The following is a 25,614-nucleotide window of genomic DNA, read 5'->3' as shown; positions in this document are numbered from 1 at the left end:
ATCACTTCTTTAATGGGAGCGTGTTCTTCAAATAAGAACTACAGGAAGTCAGAGTGTTTTTTGCATGTCTCAGGGGATTCTCTATGTCATTTCAGGTCTGGGTCTTTGAATGAGACGCTACTGTGGTAAGTGGACGACCTCTGTCTAGTGCAGTGTAAACTATTAATATATCCTTTATGCTTTTCGGTGTAACATACATTTCTTTTTTTCATTTAGGACCAGTTACAATGGAACAGAGAGTTGGTAAGGTTAAACTCCAGATTTAAAACCTGATGTGCTGTTATTTATAATGAAGATTAAGTCATTTTCCTGTATCACTGCCATTTTTATCTTGTCTGATGATCTCTCTCTCTCTCTCTCTCTCTCTCTCTCTCTCTCTCTCCTTCTGCACAGTGATAAGACTGTGACCAAAGTGTCCCTGCGAGTGATCACCCCGGTGATTCTGACTGTGTTTGTGCTGGCACTGTACCTGCATGCCCAGCAGGTGGAGTCCACAGCACGCCTAGACTTCCTGTGGAAGCTGCAGGTATGGCAAGTCAAGAGCCCCATTCAGACCCAAAGAAACACCTTCTCCGAGCCCTCCTCCTTGTTGCCTTAGTGAGTGCGTACTGACCTTAGACTGAAGCAGAAGGTCTTCAAGCACCGCACCCCCTGCAGCATGAGTGACACTGACTCTGCAGTTGTGGCTCTCCCTTGTCTACTGTCTAGACCAGCCTGCTATAGTGGGTGATGGATGGCTGTCCCTATATCCTTTAGCCAAGAGCAATCTCCTAGAGTAGTAGTGGCGGCCTAAGCACAGACAGTTCAGCAGTCCTACAGAGAAGAAAATACACTGCAAAGTAGAGCACGCAGTCACTCTTAATTACTCTCTCACTCAGCCAGAGAGTTCTGAAGGGCACAGGGACGTGAAAGCTATCACCAGAGCATCATCGCCATCACAGCATTTGAAGTCTTTGTAAATAACCAGAGTAAACTATTTGGAAAACAAAATATTTTTTTTTGTCAAATTCCACAAATTGCTTCTTGCTGTCCTCCAGCTGTGCGTTCTGTGGATGCGCTAAAATAAAAACAACCTTTTTTCAAAGTTAGTGAATTGCTCCCCAGGGTCCTCTAGCTGTTCCATGCTGTGCGTGTGCGCTTAGATAAACTCTCAAGTCCAATGTTCGCACATAGTCCTGCCACTGTAAATGGGAAACAAACACAGTGACCCGGACAGAGCCATATACAGTACTCCAGCCAATCAACATGTTACTTCAGAAGCACGGAAGGGAGGGGTGTATTTTGATTGGCTGTTGAGATTGAATATCGCCAAATGTGAACTGCACCTTAATGTAGAGGTCAGTTAGTAACCCCCTACGATGTTTGAGTTCCTTTGAGTGTGCCTTAGCTTCTGCGTCACCTCCTTGTGCCCCCTCACCCACAGGCCACGGAGGAGAAGGAGGAGATGGAGGAGCTGCAGGCCTACAACCGCCGGCTCCTTCACAACATCCTGCCCAAGGATGTGGCGGCGCACTTCTTGGCGCGGGAGAGGCGCAACGATGAGCTCTACTACCAGTCGTGCGAGTGCGTGGCCGTCATGTTCGCCTCTATCAGCAACTTCTCCGAGTTCTACGTGGAGCTGGAGGCCAACAACGAGGGCGTGGAGTGCCTGCGGCTGCTCAACGAGATCATCGCTGACTTTGACGAGGTGAGAAGGGTGGAGCAAGGAAGGCATGTTACCCCCTTCCATGGGAAAGAGTAGACAGTGGTTCCAGACAGTTGCACTGTCTTGGGATTATATATCTCACGACAACACTATCCTGATAATGTTGTTTTGATTACGGTTTCACGTATAAGGACTTTCCCAACATGTCTGGTCACTGGAAAAATGTACTTGCACCTCTAAGATATTCTACACGCAGAGTGCAAGTCTATCTATAATTAAAGAAGACCTTCTCACCTGTCCTCCACCTCAATGCTAACAAGTGAATTTAAGGCTTGGAAACCCAGAGCGATAGAACACAGCTTCCTCCAGTGGTACAAACGTGGTAGCCGTAGATATGAAGCTTCCCTTTGTTCTTCTGTCACCTGCAGATCATCAGCGAGGAGAAGTTCAAACAGCTGGAGAAGATCAAGACCATCGGCAGCACTTACATGGCGGCGTCTGGCCTCAACGACTCCACTTACGACCGAGAGGGCCGCTCCCACATCCTGGCCCTGGCCGACTTCGCCATGCGGCTGAGGAAGCAGATGGCACACATCAACGAACACTCCTTCAACAACTTCCAGATGAAGATAGGTCAGTGAATCGCTGAAACACTTACCCCTTTGAGTACAAATGTGTGGCTATCCAGCAGAATGACATAAAGTTGTTTATTTGTGAAGCCGTCACAGATTAACTTACTTCTCAAGCCGTTAGTTTAAATTGCGGAGCCACAGAGGTGACGATATGAATCCCGTTATATTGCTTTTAGCATTAGATGGCTGGATGCTAATGATAGCTGTGTGCTAATAATGAGTATTAGATGGTTGGGTGCTAATGTTAGTTGCGTGTTTATGCTGAGTATGAGATGGCTAATGCTAGCTGTGTGCTATTCTCTTGACAGGTCTGAACATGGGGCCCGTGGTGGCTGGGGTGATAGGTGCCCGTAAACCTCAGTATGACATCTGGGGGAACACAGTGAATGTAGCCAGTCGCATGGACAGCACAGGAGTCCCAGATCGGATTCAGGTAGTTACCTCCACCAACAAAAAGTTGTACTGATGATTTTCATGTTGTTCATTTTTAAGAATTCAAGTTGTATATCAAATGGAGTCAATGCACATATTCAGGATGGTCTCCTCTAGACAAGTGCTTTGAGTGCACTTCTGTGAACAGATGAAAGGATGAGAGAGTGTGCAGCAGCATTTTCTAGTCAAGATCCACCCATATCACTGTCAGTGCTGTCATCTGCTGCACATGAAATGTAACTGCATCATCTAAATCAGATAATACCACACTCACACTGAGAAGACATGAGCTCTCAATTACTTTGACATGTAGTTGTTGATTATGACATGGAATAACTTGATTATCTATCAGACCTTTTCAGAGGCATCCTCATCTGTACTAAAGTCTTAACACTGAGCATTTCTCTCACCCATAGGTCACCTCAGACTTGCAGGCTGTATTGGTCAGTAAAGGCTACCAGCTTGAGTGTCGTGGCTTAGTCAAGGTCAAGGGCAAGGGGGAGATGACTACATACTTCCTCAACAGTGGCCCTGACAGTTAGCAGCAGGCCGAGGCCCCCGCTCCTGTAAGGACACAACAAACGGATGGGGTCTGGGGGTCTGGGCCCCCACCAGAGGTTCCCTGTGAATGAGGAATAGCGGGGAGAACCCCACTCTGCCTGAGGAGATCTTGTGTACGTGTGTGGGTGTGCGTTTCTCTGTGTTACTTGTGTTGACATGCACCATGGAGGAGAAAGACTCTTCTCAGTTCTAGGTGCACTTACTGTGTAGCCACTTGAAGGAGGAGACTGATGACCATTTCCCTCTGAAGGAAATGACTGTGCAGAAGTCGGAATACACTATTTATTTCCCCCACATGGGATGTTAAAAATAATGAAGAAAAACGACAAGGAATAGTAATATATGCAAGGATTATAAAGAACTCTTGAAATATGGATGAACACGACCAAAGGAACACTAAGTGCATACACCAACGTGCTTGATATTTCAGAGCAACTTGGAACAAATGTCAAATGTCTTGCCGTTTTCTCTTTTTTTTTGTCAATTTGTTTTTGCCATCTTATTTGTCAGCCTTGACAGCAAATGCCACGTTTTTTGATAGGCACAACTTTGCTCCATTTGTTCTACGCGTGATGTGAAGGAGAACAAATAAATCTTGAAACAAGCGGACAGCCTTAGAGACCAAAAGCTACCTTTTATTAATGAAGTGTGTGATCAGTTATACCCTTTTTTTCTCCTTTGAAGAAATATTTTTCGTACAACTGAAGAGATGTGAATGAAGGACCAACTGTGGCATCGAATTCCACAGGACTGCAGATTGTGCTATTAAAATATTAAAATGTGTCGTGTGTGTGTGTGTGTGTGTGTGTGTGTGTGTGTGTGTGTGTGTGTGTGTGAATGTGCGTGCATTGTGTCTGTTAGAAAAGTTTAAGTGGGACTAATAAATACTGAAGGATGGATGACTGATAATACTGTGCTTAATGTAGAGGGGTTTATCTCTTCACTGTGAGGTACAGTATGCCATGAAAATGTTTTTTTTTGCCAAATGAACTGCTGCAAGGCATGTGTGATTTTTTAATATCCAGTATTTGGGATATTTGTGCCCATTCCTTTTTTTAAGTTACTTTCTTCCCTACCTGTACTCATTGGTTAAGCAGAGTTTTGATGTACTGAAAGTATGGTAACGGTGTATTCCACAAGACGATCCCAGAACACTTTCTATATACCAACACAATCTGGTCTTTTAATTGGTCACTTTGGGATCGTCCACCTCCGCAGTCTCAGCCATAGGTGTATTGTAGGCAGTGCCACTGATTGTCACTTCCTGATAACCACTGTCTCCAGTAGAATTTACAGCAATGTGCAACAGTATGCCTTCTAAGTGTCCATTGTCTGTAGCCTATTTACAACTGATTCACTAACAGTGCTGACTCTGTAGCAAGGTTTGTTTTTTCCTCCCAAGATTTCATATAAATGTATGAAATACTCTCCATTGTTCCATATTGTTACAGGTGTTTCCACTACACGTTTTTCCAGTCAAGATTGTGTTGATTTGGTTGTTTATGTTTTTTTTTTTTTTTTTTTAACGGGGCAGGAGCAAAGCATGAAGAGTGCATCACACATTAAAGAAGGATTTTTGCGTTGAAAGAATAAAGTCCATTGAATCCCATTCATAAATGATGTCTTCAGTAACAGTTATTGGTAAATATGAAACGGTCAGTGAGAGAAGGAGATGGACATGCAAAAAGAAAACTGGGGGGAGGGACATCACACAAAACAACCGTTTCAAAATGTCTAACTGATGACCTACAAATCTATCACTTTGCCTTAGTTGCCTGCGGTAACAGAACTATACCGGGGTTTTGCACGTCCTTTTTTCTATTCCAACAATTTGCATGAAGAAAACGAATCTTGCCTTAATCGGGAAAAAATGTCTAACATTTTAGAGAGACCGATTATTATGACATAATCAGCATCAGCTCAGGTTTTCATTGTTATGTCCATTTTTGGCTTGAAATCGAAGAAGGACCACTCAGAGCACAGAGGTTACTACAAGCCCTTTGTGATACTAATGCACTACAGGGTTGTTATCTTCCTGCTAACACAAGGCCTATTAAACAAACAAGTGGAGTGGTACATAGAAAAACCCCTCCAGTGCTTCTTGGGTAACTCGACACCTGGCAGACGGTAGTCGAGCCAGTTGTCCAAACGAGCGCATAACTGAATATTTCATAAACAGATACTTCATAAGTCTAATGACTTGGACTGCAAAGTCCATCTCGAGATGGTGTCCAGTCGGTGCAGCACCTTGTCAATCAATAGTGTGCAATCACGATTTCAGCCGCTGACAGTAATCGGATAGACCCACCGGGACATTTCCCCTTGGCGCGTCTGACTCAATTTCTGAATAAATCTGTATACGGTTACAAGACGGCGATACTGGAGATAGTCTAGTATTTAATTACCTTCCCATCAATTATTCAAATCTGTTGAGGCAATGCTTATGTTAACTTGTGCATCCTCTTCTGAACTTTAATTAAGTTCACACCGAAGTGTCCATACCACTGGCTATAATTCAGAAAGTCTAAAACCAGACATTTAAATTCGTCATTTCAGTATCTTAACTGCATGGCGTTTGCGTTCACCTCGTCCAGAAGTAGTTCGAGGCTTGTGCTTGATGATCTTAAACTCAAATGTGGGGTTCCTTACCTTCGACATGGAACACAACGACTCTAGGACCCTGCAGAAGCTGGTTAATCATTTCGGCGAATGGCACCTGTTGCGTGTTCAAAGGGAAGCCGGGAGGGCAGCGTTGGCGGCCGCGTATTCTTACAGCCCTGGGTAAATTCAATAGGCTTGTTCAAAAAACTTGAAGCGAACAGTGAAGACATCCGTCCGTCTTCTTTGCATTACTAAATAATCAAGTTCGTGAAAAGCTACGGTTGAATCGGTCTTCAGGGTTCATACAAATTGTGAGTGACCTCTTTTCAGGTAAGTCAAAAAACTGTAAGGAAATGCGGATGCTCTTAAGTAAAACTGATTAAACATGTTTTCTGTCTGTTGTTCTGATTTGAACAGTTTTACGAAAGGAATTTGCTGTTGACTTCAAAACAAAAAAGGTTCAATTCATCTTGTATCAGTCTGTTCCGGAAGGTGAAACTCTTTAAACCAGTTCTCGGAAATTAGTAATCATACAAGTAGCACCTTGTAATTAAAACTAGTAGATTATTAGGATAACAACAGATAGGCCATATTTGGAAATATTTCACTTCCAATATATATTTAATTGGAAAGAGAAAGAGGAATTACGTTCAGCTTCCTGACGAAAAGAGTTTCCTGCTTTGATGTCGCATGCTGTCTGCCGTTTGACACATTTGACTGTTGTCTGGCAAGGAAGTGTGAGAGTGCATGAGTGTTCACTGAAGGGTAGACCTTAACAGTTTATTTTCATTTGAGTAAATTCAAGTGATTGAATTGTGTTATTGGAACACTCGCGTCGAATATTTATACAAGTTATATTCAGAAGTTCATCATTTAATTAACTATTAACAACATTCTTGAATCCAACAAAAGCCTACTGTGTTAATTGCACATATTCTTTGTTTGGCAAAAAATATTTAACTGTATGGTTGTGCCTACCTACACATTCTGAGCCAATTACAGATTGTGGGCAAACCTGTTTCCACAGCATGACGGGTTGCAACACTAAAGAGGGGAACAGACGTCACACTGTATTGGCTACTGTTCCTATAGAGATTTTACTGATATGGAGATGCAGCCTTTCAAAAGTAAATCAGGCCTACAGTACATGCCTCTGTTCAGATAAGATACTCCCTCTGCCTTTTTAGCTTTGAGAAAAGCATTCCCGGTTGGCACCCCTCCCAGTGCCCACTCGTCCTCTGTACTACATTAGCCATTAATTCCGAGTCAACTTGTTGATGAAAACCCGAGGGGAAATCTGAATGTATTATTATGTGTTTCTCATTTGTCAGTATAGGCAAACAGCTTTGCAGTTTGAAGTATCCTCTTGAGTGAGTGGCTGAGCGTTGAGCCTCTGAAAGGATGAGTCATTCCTACTTGACAATGGCTTCGTTACTGTCGCGGGCATTATAATAGGATGTTAAATGAGCATGGTTGATATGACCGAGCCTGTACTCAGCCTCTCCCTCATCCCTCAAGTGTAGTGTGAGCGCAGTACTGGTGTTGTCAAGTGGGTGTACACACACACGTATCTGTGTGTTCATTTGCGTTCATGCAAAGTGCTGTGGTGCTGCTCCAATGTAATCTCTGAGGGACTTTCTAGTTGCTGCACAACACAGCCTAGCGAGTCACCTGTTGCCACGTGTGTGCCTGGGGTGGGGGGAGCAGTTGAAGGAGGGTGTGTGTAGGCAGTAGGGTGTGTGCGCTGTCACCAGGTGCACAGCAGAGGTGTTTGTCCCGAGGTGTGGCCTGTTTGCTCTGCGGACAAGCTCCGGGTGAGCATACCGCCAGGAGAGAAAGCATCTGTGATGTGTTGGCATCAGATCAAAAGCAGAAGGTTTGTTGAGTTTGTGTCACTAGCAAGTGTGAGAGTGCCGAGACACAAACCTCAGGCCTGTGCAGTTGCAGACAGCCCGGTGCTTTTTACTCATGTATGTCTTCCAGCAAGGGCCCCCCAAGTTTCTGTTCTGTGTATCAAAGGGAAGCGAAAGGATCTAGGTTTGTGGGTGGTTTGCTGCCATACATGCCAAAGCTGTTTTTCTTGAATGGTGTTGTGTGTGTCTTGTATTAGAGAGGCAGAGGTACTGTAGCTGCTGTGTGTGTGTTTGGCTTCAGTGTTGCAGGGTGTTCCGGTGGGCCTCTGGGGGAAGATGCGTCTGTTCTTCCTCCGCCGGCGCATGTCCCCGCTGAAGTTGGTGCTGCTGGGCGGGACGGTCTTCATGGTGGTGCTGGTGGTGCTGCAGCGGGACGTGGCCTCCGGGCCTTCACAGCAGGACCCCTGGTTTCAGGATCTGGTGGAGCGCAAGCAGCGCGTGGTGGGCATGGTAATTGGCGCGGTCAACAACCTGGGCTTCCAGATCGGGGCGCCGCAGCCTCCCTCGGGGCCCGCGGCCGAGCCGACCGCCAACCCGCAGTGCCCGCCGGGCTTCTACAGCCAGGCCGAGCTCCGGCCCGCACTTGAGAGGCCTCCGCAGGACCCCCAGGCACCGGGGGCCTCTGGCAACGCCTTCGCCACTGACAAGCTGACGCCAGAGCAGGAGAAAGAAAAGGAGGAAGGCATGACCAGGCACTGCTTCAACCAGTACGCCAGCGACCGCATCTCCCTGCACCGCAGCCTGGGGGAGGACACCCGGCCCCCCGAGTGAGAATAAGAGCCCATTGTTTCCATCCCAGCTTTCTGCACCAGCTAGAGCAAACAAAGGCCTTCTTTCCCTCTCCCTTTAACATGCACATCCATTAAACTAGTCACAATCATTAGCCGCTCATAACAATGCCACACACATTAAAACTAATGGGCTTTTTAAAAAGGGGTATGGCCAATTTATTTATTTATTTATTTGCTTGTTTACTGAAGTGTGCAGCATTTCGTTTATCTAAGGGTTGGCTACTAAACTGTGCTGTACACCTTAAATGTGTGAACAGATTGAGCTGCTAAATATTCAGTGTGATTCTTTAGGCTTCAATAACAGGGGAAACATTTTATGTATTCTCCCTCATGAGTTGGTTAAGATCAGCACAATTAAGGCTTTTTTCAGTGATCTAATTCTGGTTGATGTGCCAGTGTTTAATTTCATGTGGGAGTTTGTCTGTTGGTCTCATAGACTCTTTATCCCCTTTGCTGTTGCCCTCCCTCCATGTTCTCCCAGGTGTGTGGAGCGCAAGTACCGCCGCTGTCCCCCTCTCCCCACCACCAGCGTGATCATAGTCTTCCACAACGAGGCCTGGTCTACGCTGCTGCGGACCGTCTACAGCGTGCTGTACACCACCCCGGCCGACCTGCTCACTGAGATCATAATGGTGGACGACGCCAGCGTAGCAGGTACAGAGGGCTGGGCCATAGACCTATATAAATGTCAGCGGGCTGGGCAGCTCTTACTGAGCGTGTGATGTCACAAAGGGGCCGAAGGGAGAAACCTGCCCTTTGACCAGGAAGCGCTGGTTTTGTGTGACTGGTGATGTGGCCTGAATTGTGTTGAACATTCAGGCTGGGAGTGGTAAGATCGTAGTTATGAAATACTAGATCCGCTGATATTGTTTAGAAGATAAGGTTTTTTTGCAACTCATCTGTTGTGTACAAATGGCTTCGTTTAGAACAGTTTGCTTTTGAGAGGACCCTCAAAGAACTAGGAGCACGGTGTTTCAGTTTAGATCTGTCCCTGTAGAATTATGGTCACTTCTTGGTGTACTTGGTGCTTCTTGGTGTACTTTCTCAAGTGAAACTTGAGTAAGGTCTCTCTGCCTATCGCACACGGTTCCATTTTGATGCCGTTCTGTATCCTTCCAATTCCCACTGACGTCACTGCCTACTCGCCGATTTGACGCCATTAGATAATTATTGTTCTAGATTATTTTACTGTTATTTATGTGCTGCATTAGCCGTATTTTATCAGGTGGTTCTTGTGTTTCCTTCTTGTGTTTCCTGCACAGGCAGCACATCGATAGAAGGTCTTATCGCTACATTCATGGCTTGGAGAATAAAACCTACTCCTTTTGATAAGCCTAGCTTCTGCTCTTGTTTAGCCTCAACCAACAAATGATTAAATGTGAACATTAAACAAAGGCGCCTTGTGTACTGGTTTTTCTGTCACTCTCGCTTCTAGCCACCCTTGCTTTTCACATGCACTGAAACATGGCGTGTACATTTAAACAGCGGACTGACAGTTATAGCCACACGGGTTACTTAAATAGTTCTGACCAGAAATGACATCACACCTTCTTTTGCAACACTGTTACCACCTCAGTGGTGACCTATGGTTTTTATGACCTAGGTCATTATTAGATGATGGAGAGAATTTGAATAGATAGAATCTGATATGGAGGTCCTGCAGTTATTTCCTCTCCAGTTTTAGGTTTGGTTTGTGTAAGCTGCTTGTATATGTCTGTGTTTTGGAGCAGCTCTGTCACTCTGTCGCTCTTTGTCCATAAATAGGTGCAATGTGCTCTACGTTGTGGGTGTGTGTGTTTGTGTGTCACGTAAAGATGTTCATAGTATGAATCCGTATGAATCATAGTATGAATCAGTATGAATCAGCAGAGTAGAATCAGTCGAATCAGAGAGCTTTAGAGCAGGCCATAGTATGAATCAGTATGAATCACTGACTGCCCAAGCCTGATGTCTGAATGATGTTGCTATCAGTAAACACAGTGTGGTGCTAGGCTATCCCAACACACTTAATTGGGCATTGTGCAGGTCTTCATGAAATTTTAGTATGAACTTAGTATTTAACTCTAGTATATAACTCTAGTGAACTCTATGAACTTAGTATATAACTGTAACTTTAGTATATGCTATTTTTAGGGGAAAACGACTGTATTTGTAACCGGGGGTGGGCCACTATAATGCTAATAGGCAGTTAGTTCCTGCTTAGCCACATAACAGTACTCCTTTGTATATGCCTCTGTATTCAGTCACTGTATTCATGAAAGCATGCTAACTACTAACATGCATAATCTCATGGGTCCTGCAGCCTCTCAGTTTGTGAGTGTGAATTTGCCTCTCTAAGTCTCTGATATCAGTTAGCCGTGATTGTTTTGAAGATTTGTCTGGTTAGTTGCACATGTCTCTTCCCTTATCAGAACACTTAATACAGACATGCACTTTACACAGAATTTTTATTGTGCAATATTAATCCACTAATCACTTTATTGACTGCAAGTCACATATGCCATCTCAGTCACCTTACAGATGTGTTTCAACAAAACTGTTTCTATATTTATTGTAAAGCACCTCAGGGAAGTACTGTCGCTGTATTTATTGATCCTCAGGGAAGTATTGTAATCTATACCACCGCACTTTGTTGAACTCTTAATATATATATATTTTTTAAGCTATTCGTACTTTTTATATAGTTGTAATATTGTTGTGTTATGTTATTGTTGTGTTATATGTTGTCCCTCGTCGCAACAACAAGAGCAGCACTCCAAATGTCGTTGTATGCTAATACAACGACAATAAAGGCTTTTCTATTTGTACTTCTATTCCTGCCAGATCACCTGAAGCAGCAGCTGGATGAATACGTGAAACACCTGAAGATCGTGCGAGTGCTACGGCAACCGGAAAGGAAAGGCCTGATCACCGCACGACTGCTGGGGGCCAGCCAGGCCCGCGGGGAGATCCTCACCTTCCTGGATGCTCACTGTAGGTATCCAAGCGTTCCTGTGCCTGCCTGAGGCATAACTGGGTGGTTTGATGATACAGGGCGTTTTTTTGTGGGCGTGTATGGGTGACCATGCTGTTTGGGTGAAACCACTGTGAATATTTCCCCGTGTGGAGATAATGATGAATTAAGATAATTCCTCTGGAGAGAAATTGGCTCGTTTATGATTCAGTGAAATGACCAAGTCATGTTGTTGCAGACGAGACTGTCAGACTGTACAAATCCCTCACATTCTGGCAGCCATCTGTTACACAATAGGAAGGAATGTGGATTGACAAACAGACAAAGGGCAAACGATGGGTAGGCGTCACTGAGAAACTAGTTTAGAAAGAGACTGGTTAATTCATTACAAACTTCTTAAAGGCCCTATTTTTAGACAATGTCTGTAGTACATTTGCTTTCTCAATCATTGAATGTGACTCGCTAGACTAATGTCTCTGATGCACCAGAGATTCAAAGAGGCAAGGAGGTGTTATGAATTAAAACGTTACAGGTATTATGTTACTGAAATAGTGTGGATATTTAATAATCCAGACTTGCTAATGAAAGCCAACTGTCACTGCGTCACTAGCAGGTTATTAAGTGTTGACTATCCCACCTCATTTTTGTTTCCACAAATATCTCAGTGATGAGGGATCTTTTGTTGATTGTGCTATCAAGCTTTTGGAATATTTCGGAAGTTCTTGGAATGTTTTCATTGTGAGGTCTACTCGTATGTATGGTATTCGCAACCTGCTCCACTGGTACAGGGCAGAACTGAACCGACTAGTCTGCAGGTTCTGGGGATTTGAAAAGGTGTAGTTCCCTCAGCATGACGGGGGAGATTAGCACTTATTCTCTGAGGAGAAGTAATTTGACCTACAATTCACCAAAGTACAAGTAAAATGTATAGCATCCTCGATAGGAGTGAGGCCTTATTTATTCTGAACCATCGCTTGTGGGAGTTGAGAATGAGGTCTGTGGTGATCTGTGGTGGTTATCTCGGTGACCTGATGTTTTGGCCTTGCCTTACAGGCGAGTGCTTCCATGGCTGGCTGGAGCCCCTGCTGGCCCGTATCGTGGAGGAGCCCACTGCGGTGGTCAGCCCGGAGATAGTCACCATCGACCTCAACAACTTTCAGTTCCACAAGCCTGTAGCCACAGCTCATGCATACAACCGGGGCAACTTTGACTGGAGTCTGTCATTCGGCTGGGAGGCCATCCCTGACTACGAAAAGCAGAAACGCAAAGACGAAACCTACCCAGTGAAGTGAGTGTTTTATGGCTTTGCAACAAACTGCATAATGTTAATGACATTTAAGCATTTTCACATCTATTCAGATACATCCTATGTCTAACATGTATTACATTTCTCTCTGTCTGCAAGAACTCCAACTTTTGCAGGTGGTCTGTTTTCCATCTCCAAGGTCTACTTTGAGAAAATTGGCACGTATGATGATAAGATGGAGATCTGGGGGGGCGAGAATGTGGAAATGTCCTTTCGGGTTAGTGTTGCTTGTTCACATCACTCTTTCATTAAGCCACAAAACCTTACATGAACATACAATTCCTGTATGCGCACACACAGACAGTAGTTCACACACTGAATCCTCTGTGTGGGGCTCAGTTGTGTTCAAGTCATATTTATTTATATAGCACAGTTCACGCTGACCAAAGTGCTTTAGTAAAATTTCAAATAGAAAAACAGAAGCAACACACTCAACTAAGCATTTATATACACATCAAAAGAACAGAAACACCAGATGAATCTAATCTAATGAGTGTGTTTACATACTGAATCCTCCATGTGTGTCCCGGTGTTGGGCTCAGGTGTATTAACATACTGAATCCTCCATGTGTGTCCCGGTGTTGAGCTCAGGTGTATTAACATACTGAATCTTCCATATGTGTCCCGGTGTTGAGCTCAGGTGTATTAACATACTGAATCTTCCATGTGTGTCCCGGTGTTGAGCTCAGGTGTATTAACATACTGAATCCTCCATATGTGTCCCGGTGTTGAGCTCAGGTGTATTAACATACTGAATCCTCCATGTGTGTCCCGGTGTTGAGCTCAGGTGTATTAACATACTGAATCCTCCATATGTGTCCCGGTGTTGAGCTCAGGTGTATTAACATACTGAATCCTCCATGTGTGTCCCGGTGTTGGGCTCAGGTGTGGCAGTGCGGGGGAACTCTGGAGATCCTCCCGTGCTCAGTGGTGGGTCACGTCTTCCGCACCAAGAGTCCTCACACCTTCCCCAAGGGCACCGAGGTGATCACACGGAACCAGGTGCGCCTCGCTGAGGTCTGGATGGACGACTACAAGCAGATCTACTACCGCCGCAATGCCAACGCTGCAAAGATGGCCAGAGAGGTGTGTGTCCAGTCACCATAAGATTTTCTGTTTTTTATTTTTTTATTTTATGGAATTCAATGGAAAGCATGTAGGAACTTCAGGGTGCCGTGCTCTTATGAAACCGAGTGACCGTCTGAATTAATGTATCTGTTTGTCTCAACAGATGCAGTTTGGGGACATATCCGATCGCCTGAAACTCAGGGAGAATCTACAGTGCAAGAACTTCACATGGTACCTCGAAAACGTCTACCCAGAGGCCTTTATACCTGACCTGACCCCTGTCAAATTTGGAGCTGTGAGTGTTTAGAACTTGGTCTGTGCCGTCGCCTCAGCTATCAGTGAGGCTTATGCATTGCAGTAACAAGATGACCTAGGAATACAGATCCCCTTCATTTGGTCACTGTGGTTTTTTTTTCACAGATCAAGAACTCTGGGTCTCAGAGCTGCCTGGATGTTGGAGAGAATAACTCCGGGGGGAAGCCAGTGATTATGTATGTCTGTCACAACATGGGGGGCAACCAGGTAACCAGGCTAGTACCATATTCCTCTAGAGCAGTGGTTCTCAAACGTTTCACCGTGAGTACCACCTCAGAAAATATGTGGCTTTCAAAGTACCACCATTGTTACTATCATTGACCTTCGGTAGCATGCCGCGCGATAGGAACTAAGTGTTATTACCTCACTGTAATGCCTTATCAGGAGAATGAGCATGGCTCAAATAAACAACAAACTTAAATTATAGGGATCTGGTTGTACCACCAAGAGGGAGCCCCACCGTTTGAGAACCACGGCTCTAGTATAATATAATATAATGTGGCCAGTGTGAATAAATGGAATATTTAAAATGTATCAATTACCCATTGTGTATATATTAAAAAAAAGGTGTTTTTCTTTGTCCCTTTTCCAGTACTTTGAATACAGCTCTCACCAAGAGCTGCGACACAACATTGGCAAGCAGCTTTGCCTGCATGCCAAGAGTGATGGCGTGACAATCGAGCTGTGCCATCTGAAGGGCAGGGGCACTCAGGTGGCATCGGAGCAGCAGTGGGTATTTACGGAGGTAAGGCATGACCTACACTGTCAGGAACATCAACCCCCCCCCCCCCCCCCCGTCTAGAGTTTTCTTCTGTGAAGAGTTGAGGCCATAACCGTATATAATAGTGTCTCTGGTCAGACTCGGCTTACTTCACAGGCGCCCCTTCTCATATTAAAGGTGGCATGACTGCATTTCGTATTCTCAGTACTTGTACTCTGTGCAATGACTATAAAGTTGAATCTAATCTAAACTAATGACATATTGCTTTAAATGCTTGCAGTCTCTGTCGTCCTCCATTAAGTCTCATTGCCCCACTGTTCTTGTTAAAGCCATGTGTGGTTTGTTGTGTTTGCGTTTAGGAGCAGCTCCTGAAGAACCCCTCGTCTGGACAGTGCCTCCATCTCAACTCTGGCAAGCTGGTGATGAGCCCCTGTAACGCAGCTGACTTGCACCAGCACTGGTCCTTCACTTGACCTCCTTCCCACCCCCCCTGCCCTGCCCCATCCCGCCCCACCACACCCCACCCCCGGAGCCAGGCGGAGCCCTCCCCTTGGACTCAGACCCTGAGTGGCTAGACCATATCAGGTCCACACACAAACACACACAAGGAGCAGAAAAGCACAGACGGCTATCTCTGATCTGAGAGGACCGCCTCGGCCTGGATAATTGGCAGTGTGCCTACACCTTATGAGTGACTTGAATGACACGCTCTCATTTGTAGAGTGGGACGGGGATGGAGACTCAGGGATTGTGGGTCAATGCAGGGCAATTTATGCAACGGAGGAAGTGGACTTCAGTCCGCGGCTGTTCACCCCCCTCTCTCTGAAGAAGACCCCGTGGGTGTGCTCTCTTGCATCTGTGCTGCTGCTGCTGACACTCCTGCTGTTCAAAAGCTTGATCACTTCATTTAAGTGCTTAGGAGATTATGACAAATGAATATTTTTGAAATGTTCATGTATTTTGCAAATATTCATTTTTTGAAGGATGTTCATATCTCTTGCCAAGAATAAATGCCATTTTTATTTAAGTGGTTTGATGCAAAGGCAATTTCTTTCATGCTCTTTATGCGGTTTGAGGTTAAGGGTGATCGTTTCGCTTCTCAGACCTCAAACCATTAGGACGTCTATTATGTTGAAGTTAAATTTATGCAAAGGAGCTAGACAATGCTCTGCAGAGCGGTTCTTTCTTGAAGAGATTCATATACCAGGCTCAGAGCTACAGCGGTACTAATGCTCGCTATGGATACAATGAGCAAGTGTTCAGTGCAACCCAATGACTGTAAAAGGCTTCTTTTTTTTTTTTTTTTTTACAGTCGTTGGTACAACTAGATTGGTACACCATGCTTGTACACAATACAATTTTCCAATTATGAAAACAGAACTCTGCAGAACTAAAGAACATGCTCAAAGAATGTTTCTTAGAATGCAAATGTGTCTGCCAAATGAGCCTTTGCAGAATAGCCGCCGAGAGTTCGAGAGAAACAGGATTTAATTTTTCAGTTGACCGAAAGACCGAAAACACTGTGAATCCTAAAATGCAGATTTCTGATATTTTGGCCAGGGGGTGATGGGTCATCTTATCAGAGGACCTCTCTCTGATCATCTCACAACAAAAGACTTCTGTCACAGCAACACCACAAAGGGCTTCACACATCTGAGGAAACGGGCCAAACCACCTGCTGTAGGGGAGAAGCCGGTTCTTGCATTATGTATGCACCCCCATCACCTAGGCACAAAGTTGACCTTAATGATGATTGCACCAGCTAAAACTATCTGTAAATGTATATGAATGTAATTGATCCTTAAAAAATGGGAGGTAGGCTGATCATAATGTCAATAGAATTCATGACAATCTAAAGTATTTGCGCATAGTTGTGTTTGACTCTCACTTGGGTTTGAGTCTCCCTTCACCTCTGCATACTAAGCAGGTTCCCTGATGTCCCAGTAGATGACCAATCAAGGGGTTAGTTGGGCAAAAGGGCAGGACACTTGGCAATAGCATTGGATTGGTTTGTGGAAATGTGTGGAAATGGAGATCAGGTCTAACGCCTCAGGCTACTTCTTCGCTCTTGCTTTCTGGCTCACTTCTTTGCCTCTCTCCTCTACTTCTAACTCTCTCTCTCTCTGTGCTATCTCTCCCGCTTTCTCTTTGCTCGCTCTCTTTCTCTTGGCCCTCTCTCTCTCTCTCTGCGCTATCTCTTGGTGCTCTCTCTTTCTCTTGGCTCTCTCCCTCCCTCTCTCTCTCTACCTGTGCTCTCTCTTGGCTCTCTCTCGCTCTTTCTCTTGGCCCTCTCTCTCTCTCTCTCTCTCTCTCTCTCTCTCTGTGCTATCTCTTGGTGCTCTCTCTTTCTCTTGGCTCTCTCTCTCTCTACCTGTGCTCTCTCTTGGCTCTCTCTCTCTCCCTCTCTTCATTCCTCTCTCTCTTGGCTCTCTCACCCTATTTCTCTTGGCTCTCTCGCTCCTCCCCCTTCTCACCTGTCCCACACGCAAAGAAAAGCCATTATGCACCTGTTGGTCCCTTACTGGCCACTTGAGTGAACAAGGTTTTATTCTTGAGGTACTGCTTGGCTTTGCATGGCCTCAAGTAAAAGCAGGTGTCTGCTCATGCAAACAACCGATTCAGGTTATTGAGGGTGCCTTTTCAGGAAGTAGTAGAACAAAAGTGTCAAACCATCGAACAGACTGTGTGTATGTTTACAACCCTCTGTTCATCTGGACTGGACTGGTCTGATTGGAGCTTATGGGTATTTGGTAGGGGTTGCTTATTTTCTCTGGTGTGACGTAATGGGATCTGTAATAAATTTGGTACATTTGACTATTTCTTTGCTGTGCTGCTGTGATCTGTTACGACCAAATATTAGACTGATTAACTTTGCAGTATTTTTTTTATACCTTACTGAGTATATAATTTTAGCCTGTTTATTCAACTAAACGTGTCATGAACACTTTACAATATTGCATTGTTACATTGCTGCATTGTATACTGCCTATAGAAAAACAATACCATCATTATAACAATAGATGGCACTACTATTCACCTACAACCACAACTAAGGATACAAATTTAGTTATTAGAAAGCCATTTTGGAAATAGAGTTAAACCTGCATTTTGAAGTGATGGCAGTTGAATCTTTCCGCATAAATAAACCTTCTGATTTTGATGGATACAAATCTTTTACAGTCTTTTACTAACGTGCCAAGTGTGGGCGGGGATTAAAGTTATGTGCCCGGCATGTGTTTGAAGTATGGCCAATAGGAAGAATGTTTGGAAGCTAAACAAATCCGCCCAGAAAGGAAACAATCACCGTGATGTCATCATGACAGTGCGGGTTGGTGTTCAGTGCCCAGGTCCTGTGTTTATGCAAACCAGGACGCTTCACTTGAACTGTAAGTGGAACATGAGTTATGTTAAGTGATATTTAGCTTATTTTAGCTATGTCGAAAATCCCATGCTGATATGCATTTTGTTTTTTAGGGTGGTGTGCACACGAGCCTCGTTAAAAAGCTAGCAAACTTGGATGCATGTTGCATGGTTACGTTAGCTAGGACCGTTAGCTATGATAGCCATGTTTCCCAAATCCGCGTGCCAACATGTGGATGGTAATCTTATCTCTGTATTTCAACATATGATACGTTGACGTTGATAAATCTTTACCGGCTATCATTTCCTGAAGCTATTACTTACGGGTTCAAATGCTAATTGGCACCGAGAGGATGTGTTAAATGGTCAGGTATTGTAACTGACATGTGGCCATTTTGACAGATGCTTATAATGCATGCACAAGAATATTGTCTCAGCTTTGAAAACGTGATGTTTACGGGCATTTATTTACACACGTGTTCTTCGTTGTTTTAACTGTTTCCTGTCCCAGGCGAAGACACAGGATGGCCGCACTTCCACTCTCTCGCTCAGAGGTGTTCGGGCAGCTGAGGAAAGAGCTATACGACGACCACGAGTTCCACCAGTCTGACACTCACATTTTCATTATCTTGGGTGCTTCGGTGAGGCTAGCTTGTTGCTTGCATTCAGTGTGATTAGAACCCAGAATTGTGATTAGGATGTGAAATTGTCTTTGAACCAACAAAGGACGGTGTTGCCCACCACTAGCTGTTTGTAACGGCAGAACATGTAGACGAAGGAAGTAGAGTTGAGCAGAACTTAATTAACTCCCTTTCCACAGTGGGGTGCAACCTTCCCAGGAATCGCACCCTGCTGTGACATCAGCTGAGAGGATTGGCATGTTAGAGCCAGCAGTGACAGGCTCATTGCACCTGAGGGAGAACTAATATGCCCACAGTTTGCCATGGCTTGTCCTGCTTTGGTTTCGTCTCAGCGTTAGGCCTACTTTGTCTTACGCAATATTAGTGGTATTTTTCTGTTACTGGAGGCTCCCTATGATTTATCATTTTTAGAATACCTGAATTGTTCAATACATATCAACATATCTTTTTTAATTTTACTTGAGAAAGTTGGAAGAAAACAATACTGTGAAGACTAGTGATAAGTGACTTCCTGATTGAGAGACATTGAGGCCTTCTTAGTGTTTGAATTCTGGATAAGGCTCTGGCCAAAACAAATGTTTTTGCTGCAACCATAGACACGCACATTTTTTAAATTCTCATACCTGAGATAATCGTACTTCTCCATGTGTAGTTGACCCGATGATCATGCCTGGGTCATTTGGTGTTGGGTTGGTATGTTGTTTCTTTGTTACTCATAAGACTATATATTGATAGTCTAATGTCTGTGATCTTACATAAACAGCAACCCCAACAGCCTTATACAGTCAAACGATCAGGGAGTATATTACTAATGAGCTCAAAGTACCACAGCAGTGGAAAGAAGGTGAAATCAGATCAAAGTTAGAAGCTATTAGTGTTTTTCATTCTCTATGATTTTGACGTGTTCTAAAATCTTGTTTCAGGGAGACTTGGCCAGAAAGAAGATTTACCCCACACTGTGGTGAGCGTTGGTGTGAAAGCAGAATAGGTTTCTATTTGTTTTATACAGTTTTGCATACACTTTGTGTATGTGGGTGTGCTTGTGTGTTAAACATGTTTGTCTGTGTGTATTTGTTTTGTGGTGAAGGTGGCTTTTTAGAGATGGACTTCTGCCTGAGGAGACCTACTTTGTGGGTTTTGCCCGCTCCAACTTGACAGTGGAAGCCATTCGTTCTGCTTGCCTGCCTTACATGAAGGTGACCGCTTTGAAGATGCATTGTCACACTGAACCATGTTTTCCTATAACCATGTTTGACAGCACGGTTAATAATTGCCTTAATCAGCCAATCAAATGCAGTACTTCATTAAGTAGATCATTATTGTGTGTGTGTGTGTGTGTGTGTGTTTGTGCGGTGTGTATTGCCTTGTGCAGGTTGCCGATAGCGAAAGCAAGCGGCTGTCAGATTTCTTCAGCAGGAACACCTACCTGAGCGGGAAGTATGGTGACTCGGAGTCCTTTTTGAAACTCAGCTCTCACCTGGATGCTCTGCCCAGTGGTTCCGAGGCAAACCGCCTCTTCTACTTGGCGCTGCCGCCCAGCGTCTACCAGGACGTCACCAAGAACATTAGGCAACACTGCATAACCAGGAAGTGAGTGTCTCTCTCTCTCTCTGCTGACCCCATACACAGCTCCACTTTCTATACAGAGGAGGATTACCCAGATCGGACGGCTGGTAGCAGTCTCCTCAAAGTCGTGGCCAGTTGGCATGTATCCCTTAGGGCTTAATTGTACCTAAGAACGTCTGGGTTCACACAATGCGGATGCCTACCTGTGTATTTGTGTCTCCAAAGTATATGAATTAAGCTGTCTCTCAACCCACAAGCTCAATCACAGTCTTTGAAATCATATTTCTACGTCTTGTGAATCTACAGCAAAGACTGCTATATTTTATAGGTCTATAGATTTATCTGCCCCTTCATAACCATTTACTTCTTTATCTAAATAGCAATAGCTAACTACCTTCAAATATCGTTCTAGGAATCTAATCAGCTATGCTTCTCTGAAGCATGACATAAACAAAACAGTTACTTTATCAGTGGGTCTCCAGTAGATCTGCTTGGATGAAAGCGTCTGCTAAATTAATAAATAGCGTAAATGGATTTTAGTTTTCTCTTGACCCTGAGCCAGTGTTTTAAAACTTGCACACACATGCGCAGTCAACACGCACAAGCCTGCGCAGACACCACATTTTGTTGCTATGCGGACCATCCTGGTGACAAAACTTACGCCATGAGCACAGTGCGCAAATCTAAACATAGCTGTGTCAGTGGAAGTATACACCCCCTTTAAAGCAACAATTTGACACTTTTAAAGGTATAATTAGCCTAGGGTGAACTAACAAACTAGTCTGGCAAGTGAAGGTATCCCCCCACCCCCCATCTCTCTCACTCAGTTCAGTAGAGCTGTTTATTCACACTTTACCTTAAAGTAACTCTAGGTATGGTTTTGTAGGCAACTAGTTTTATTACCATCCTGAAATTCATTTTGATAGCATATGGTCATGTGAAGGCCACCTGTGTCTCCCACTAGCCATCAAGGATAAGTACTATGTAGTTCTGCGTTCCGAGCTGGTACACTCTGCAAAAATTGAAGAAAAGCTTTCATAGCATGACATTGCCAGCTATGACTGCCAAAAGACAGACTTTAATCAGGAAGGCTTTAATCTGGGCCAGCTGGACTGTTGGTGGTGTTGTTGTTTTTTTTTGCATATCTTTTAGGTAGTTCGCCCTCTAGTTTTACACCAAAACTCCATAATGTGCCCCAGATAAGGAGGTGCCCCAGATAAGGATTAAGTGCAGTGATAAGATGACCCATTGTGTTCCTGTGACTATGGCTGAGCTGCCTGCCGAAACTAGGTGGCAATGTCTGATTAGTGTGTGATGGTGATGTCTCCTTAGGGGTTGGAACAGGGTGATTGTGGAGAAGCCCTTTGGCCGTGACCTGCAGACCTCCGAGGAGCTGTCCATTCACCTCTCCTCCCTCTTCACCGAGGACCAGATCTACCGTATAGACCACTACCTTGGCAAGGAGATGGTGCAGAATCTGATGGTGCTAAGGTACAACTCCTCCCACTCTGTCTAGTGTCAGAAGCAGTTTAAAAATTCCAACACCCTGACCATGGTTTTCCTTCACCCTGTGGGCTGTATATACCTATCTAATTTCACTCCGCTAGTTTCCACTCGGGTTAACAAAGCACTGTTTAGCATATGCACACATGATCTGTATGGCACCTTCAGAGCCTGACTAATGATTTGTGTTTGACTACATCATCTACTTCTGACTGGCAGGTTTGGAAACAGGATCTTCGGCCCAATCTGGAACAGGGAGAGCATCGCGTGCGTGGTCCTAACTTTCAAGGAGCCCTTTGGCACTCAGGGCAGAGGCGGCTACTTCGACGATTTCGGCATCATTCGGTAAGGAGCAGAGTAGTAGTGCCTTGCATGCATGAACCCGTTAGCGGCAGGTTTAATGAGCTTGTTTGACAGTCGGGGCTGATGAGCAGCGTCCAGAGAGAGGCTGTTAGCTCTCAGCGGGGCGTAAAATAACACCTGTCCTCACGCCATAGCGACGTCATGCAAAACCACCTGCTCCAGATGCTCTCTCTGGTTGCCATGGAGAAGCCGGCCTCCACCAGCTCCGACGACGTGAGAGACGAGAAGGTAATGCGATCCAGCACCTAGAAGACACTGATATTCACCCTGCTAACTCCTGTTCAGAGTCCAGTTTAAAACACTGAAATTCACCCCGCAGGCAGACAGCACACCAGTACTCCAGTTCAGACACACACCAGTACTCCAGTTCAGAGTCTAGTTTAAAACATTTTTGGTCAGGACAGTAATAAGAGGTTGTGGATTAAAGTTTTGGTCTTGGGCCTCCCTGGCTGATGTCTGCATTTTCTTTTCATGCTGTTCTAGCAGGTGCCCTCAAAGTGTTGCAGTGTTACCTTGCAATCAAAAGAGGAGTGTTCTTGACCCCTTTACACACAGGAAAAGACTAGCATCGATGTAACAGTGGGAGCCCATGGAATGTTAATGAAATTCAGCGACTTGGAGTCATTTCAGCCATAATGACAGTTGGCTGACGTGAATTTGGAGGGTTTCGAGTTCTTATCTCAACTTTTAAGAGGTACATTTAGGCAATTAGTGAACGATACAGTTGACTGAGAGATGATGCTAGGACTGATACCTTGGTAACCAGAGTTTGGCATGCCCAGCAGTGACAAATGGTCTGCTACAAAGCGATGGGCGGCAAGTGAATCGCTTTATACACGGAAGCCCCCCTAGTGGCTCAGTGATTGAAGTGCTTAACGATGAGAAGGAGCCCACATCTTCTGAGGGTTTCTCTCCTCCTTACTGGATTAAGTGAATTTCCTCCTATGCCCGGGACAGGTTTCCCCATGGGGATTACTCGTGTTGATTTTCTGTGTTGGTGTCTGTCTCTGTGTGTGTGCTTCACGTATGTCTGTGTGTGCAGGTAAAGGTGCTGAAGAGCATTACTCCAGTGTCTGTGTCTAATGTGGTGCTGGGTCAGTATGTGGGGAACCCAGAGGGCAAGGGTGACGCCAAACTCGGTTACCTTGAGGACCCTACTGTTCCAAAAGGCTCCTGCACACCTACCTTCGCCACGGCGGTTCTGTATGTCCACAACGAGCGCTGGGATGGTAACTAGGCTTTTTCCTTTTTACAATTCAGTCACCTCCCCCTGTCTCTATTGGTGACAGGTCTCAAGAGGTGAGGTCACTTAGCTGACAGAACCTGACCTGCAAGTCTAATGTGTGTGTCATTGTTGAATGGATTTGCATTTGTTGATGGACATGTTTGTTTGTGTATCTAGGGGAAATGGCAGTTATATTGGTTTCTGCATGAAGACACACATCATCCTTTAAAAAAATATCTCTCCAAGTGTTTCTAAAGTAAAGAATGCACTTGAAAGGCCTAAAGCGCAATGAGAGTGAGGACATTAGGAGCCGATGAGCTTATTAGCTTGCCACATGTATTAATTATGTAATGTATTACCAAACCACACATACCAACCAAACCAACCGTTCGTGCCAACCACATCGTACTAGGGGGACTGCCAATGGAAACTAGCCTTTTGGCTACAATTGGGTGCATTTACATTTAATAATGTACACTGTCCCTCTTATCAAATAAACAAACAAAACAAAACAAAACAAAAAAAAACAACACATTAGAGGGAACATTTTCAAATACAAGTCGCGCTACTTTTCCCCCTCCCTCCCCCTTCTCAGGAGTTCCATTTGTGCTACGCTGCGGCAAGGCCTTAAACGAGCGCAAGGCAGAGCTGCGGCTGCAGTTTACCGACGTGCCGGGCGACATCTTCAACTCGCAGTGCCGCCGCAACGAGCTGGTGGTGCGCGTGCAGCCCGACGAGGCCATCTACGCCAAGATGATGAGCAAGAAGCCCGGCGTCTACTTCAGCCCTGAGGAGACGGAGCTGGACCTCACCTACCGCAGCAGATACAGGGTGAGCGGCCCGGCCTTGTCTAGCCGGTTTGGTTCAGTACATTCCACTCCTGACAATTTCACCAAGATTTCAGTGGCGTCGATGCACATACTGTTCCTCTGTGCTAGTCTGATGGTGGCCATATCCACCCTTTGAAAGCCCTAAGACTTTATAAATCACAATCAAAAGGCCAAGGGTAACATTGCATACCTGGATTGAAGTGGTTGCTTTCATGGAGAGAGATTCTGCATGATCCCAGACTAAGAAGCTATTTTAAATGCAGTAGCCTGCAGGGGTAATCCCTTTGTCTGGGGAATTGTCTAGTAGGCTATGGACTATGTTGATTTCTCTTGTCTCTCTCTGTGCAGGACGTGAAGCTCCCCGACGCCTATGAGCGGCTCATCCTCGACGTCTTCTGTGGGAGTCAGATGCATTTTGTGCGCAGGTCTGTGTGCACCTCTTAGTTTTCTTTGAGTGTGTGCTTGTGTTTGTTTAGTCTGTGGTTGTGGTTTACACAATAGGACTGTCATTTTCTGAGGTACTGTGCGTGTGTGTGTGTGTGTGTGTGTATGTCCGGTGTGTGTGTGTGTGTGTGTGTGTGTGTGTGTGTGTGTGTGTGTGTGTGTGTCCTCTGGGGTTGGGTCAGTGCTGGTTGTGTAAGACGATGTTTGTGTGTTTCAGTGATGAGCTGCGGGAGGCCTGGAGGATCTTCACTCCTCTGCTCCACCATATCGAGAAAGAGAAGACGCCTCCCATACCGTACACCTACGGGAGGTGAGTCACCAGCCGCCATTTCACTCAAGCCGCCTTGATTTGTTCAAAGGTCAAAGGTCCCCGTTTGGGGATACTAGCCTTGCTGATTGCTTTGAGTGTTTTTGTGGTTTTGATGTGTTTAGCATCTTGCTATGTAACAAAGATTAAATGTGTGGGAGGTTGGTGTAGCGATACTTTTTTATTTTTGGTCTTTCTTTCTTTCTCACTGTGTTTTCATCACTCTTTCTGGCTCCCCCCCTTCTCTCTCTCTCTCTTTCTTTCTTTCTTTCTTTCTTTCTTTCTCTCTCTCTCTCTCTCTCTCTCACTTTCTCTCGCATTTTTACTTTCTCTTGCTCTCTTCTAGTCGGGGGCCTGCAGAGGCAGACCAGCTGATGAAGCAAGTAGGATTCCGCTACGAGGGAACTTACAAGTGGGTCAACCCCCACGCCGTATGA

At 44.9% G+C, this 25,614-nt stretch overlaps 3 protein-coding genes across 3 annotated transcripts in view; all 3 read left to right on the top strand.

Moving 5' to 3' along the window:
- The window catches only part of adcy6b (adenylate cyclase 6b), a 39,197-nt gene extending 34,445 nt beyond the window's left edge, over positions 1-4,752 (top strand). The window contains exons 18-24 of the mRNA XM_080860407.1: positions 96-125; positions 217-243; positions 394-526; positions 1,424-1,687; positions 2,074-2,278; positions 2,586-2,710; positions 3,126-4,752. Of these exons, the coding sequence (XP_080716533.1) occupies positions 96-125; positions 217-243; positions 394-526; positions 1,424-1,687; positions 2,074-2,278; positions 2,586-2,710; positions 3,126-3,251 (910 nt within the window). The 3' untranslated portion in view covers positions 3,252-4,752. The remainder of the gene's footprint in view (positions 1-95; positions 126-216; positions 244-393; positions 527-1,423; positions 1,688-2,073; positions 2,279-2,585; positions 2,711-3,125) is intronic.
- Positions 4,753-8,060: 3,308 nt separating this feature from the next.
- On the top strand, positions 8,061-15,411 carry galnt6 (UDP-N-acetyl-alpha-D-galactosamine:polypeptide N-acetylgalactosaminyltransferase 6 (GalNAc-T6); the record flags this gene model as incomplete). The annotated part of the gene is made up of 10 exons (XM_080833678.1): positions 8,061-8,551; positions 9,057-9,229; positions 11,399-11,548; positions 12,582-12,816; positions 12,934-13,051; positions 13,720-13,920; positions 14,066-14,197; positions 14,323-14,424; positions 14,810-14,962; positions 15,298-15,411. The coding sequence occupies 10 exons, from the start codon at positions 8,061-8,063 to the stop codon at positions 15,409-15,411; spliced, it is 1,869 nt and encodes a 622-aa protein (XP_080689804.1).
- A 3,411-nt stretch (positions 15,412-18,822) lies between these two features.
- Positions 18,823-25,614, top strand: LOC308361359 (glucose-6-phosphate 1-dehydrogenase-like; the record flags this gene model as incomplete). Its single annotated transcript, XM_080833693.1, has 12 exons — positions 18,823-18,939; positions 19,863-19,900; positions 20,027-20,135; positions 20,312-20,529; positions 21,838-21,996; positions 22,228-22,353; positions 22,506-22,599; positions 23,414-23,600; positions 24,192-24,427; positions 24,775-24,851; positions 25,088-25,180; positions 25,524-25,614. 12 exons carry the CDS (start codon positions 18,823-18,825, stop codon positions 25,612-25,614), a joined length of 1,545 nt encoding a protein of 514 aa, XP_080689819.1.

Source organism: Sprattus sprattus (genome assembly GCF_963457725.1).
Source record: "Sprattus sprattus genome assembly, chromosome: 2".
Classification (NCBI taxonomy): Eukaryota; Metazoa; Chordata; class Actinopteri; order Clupeiformes; family Clupeidae; genus Sprattus; species Sprattus sprattus.
The sequence above is the reverse complement of the archived record's forward strand: the minus strand, read 5'-3'. Positions and strand labels throughout refer to the sequence as shown.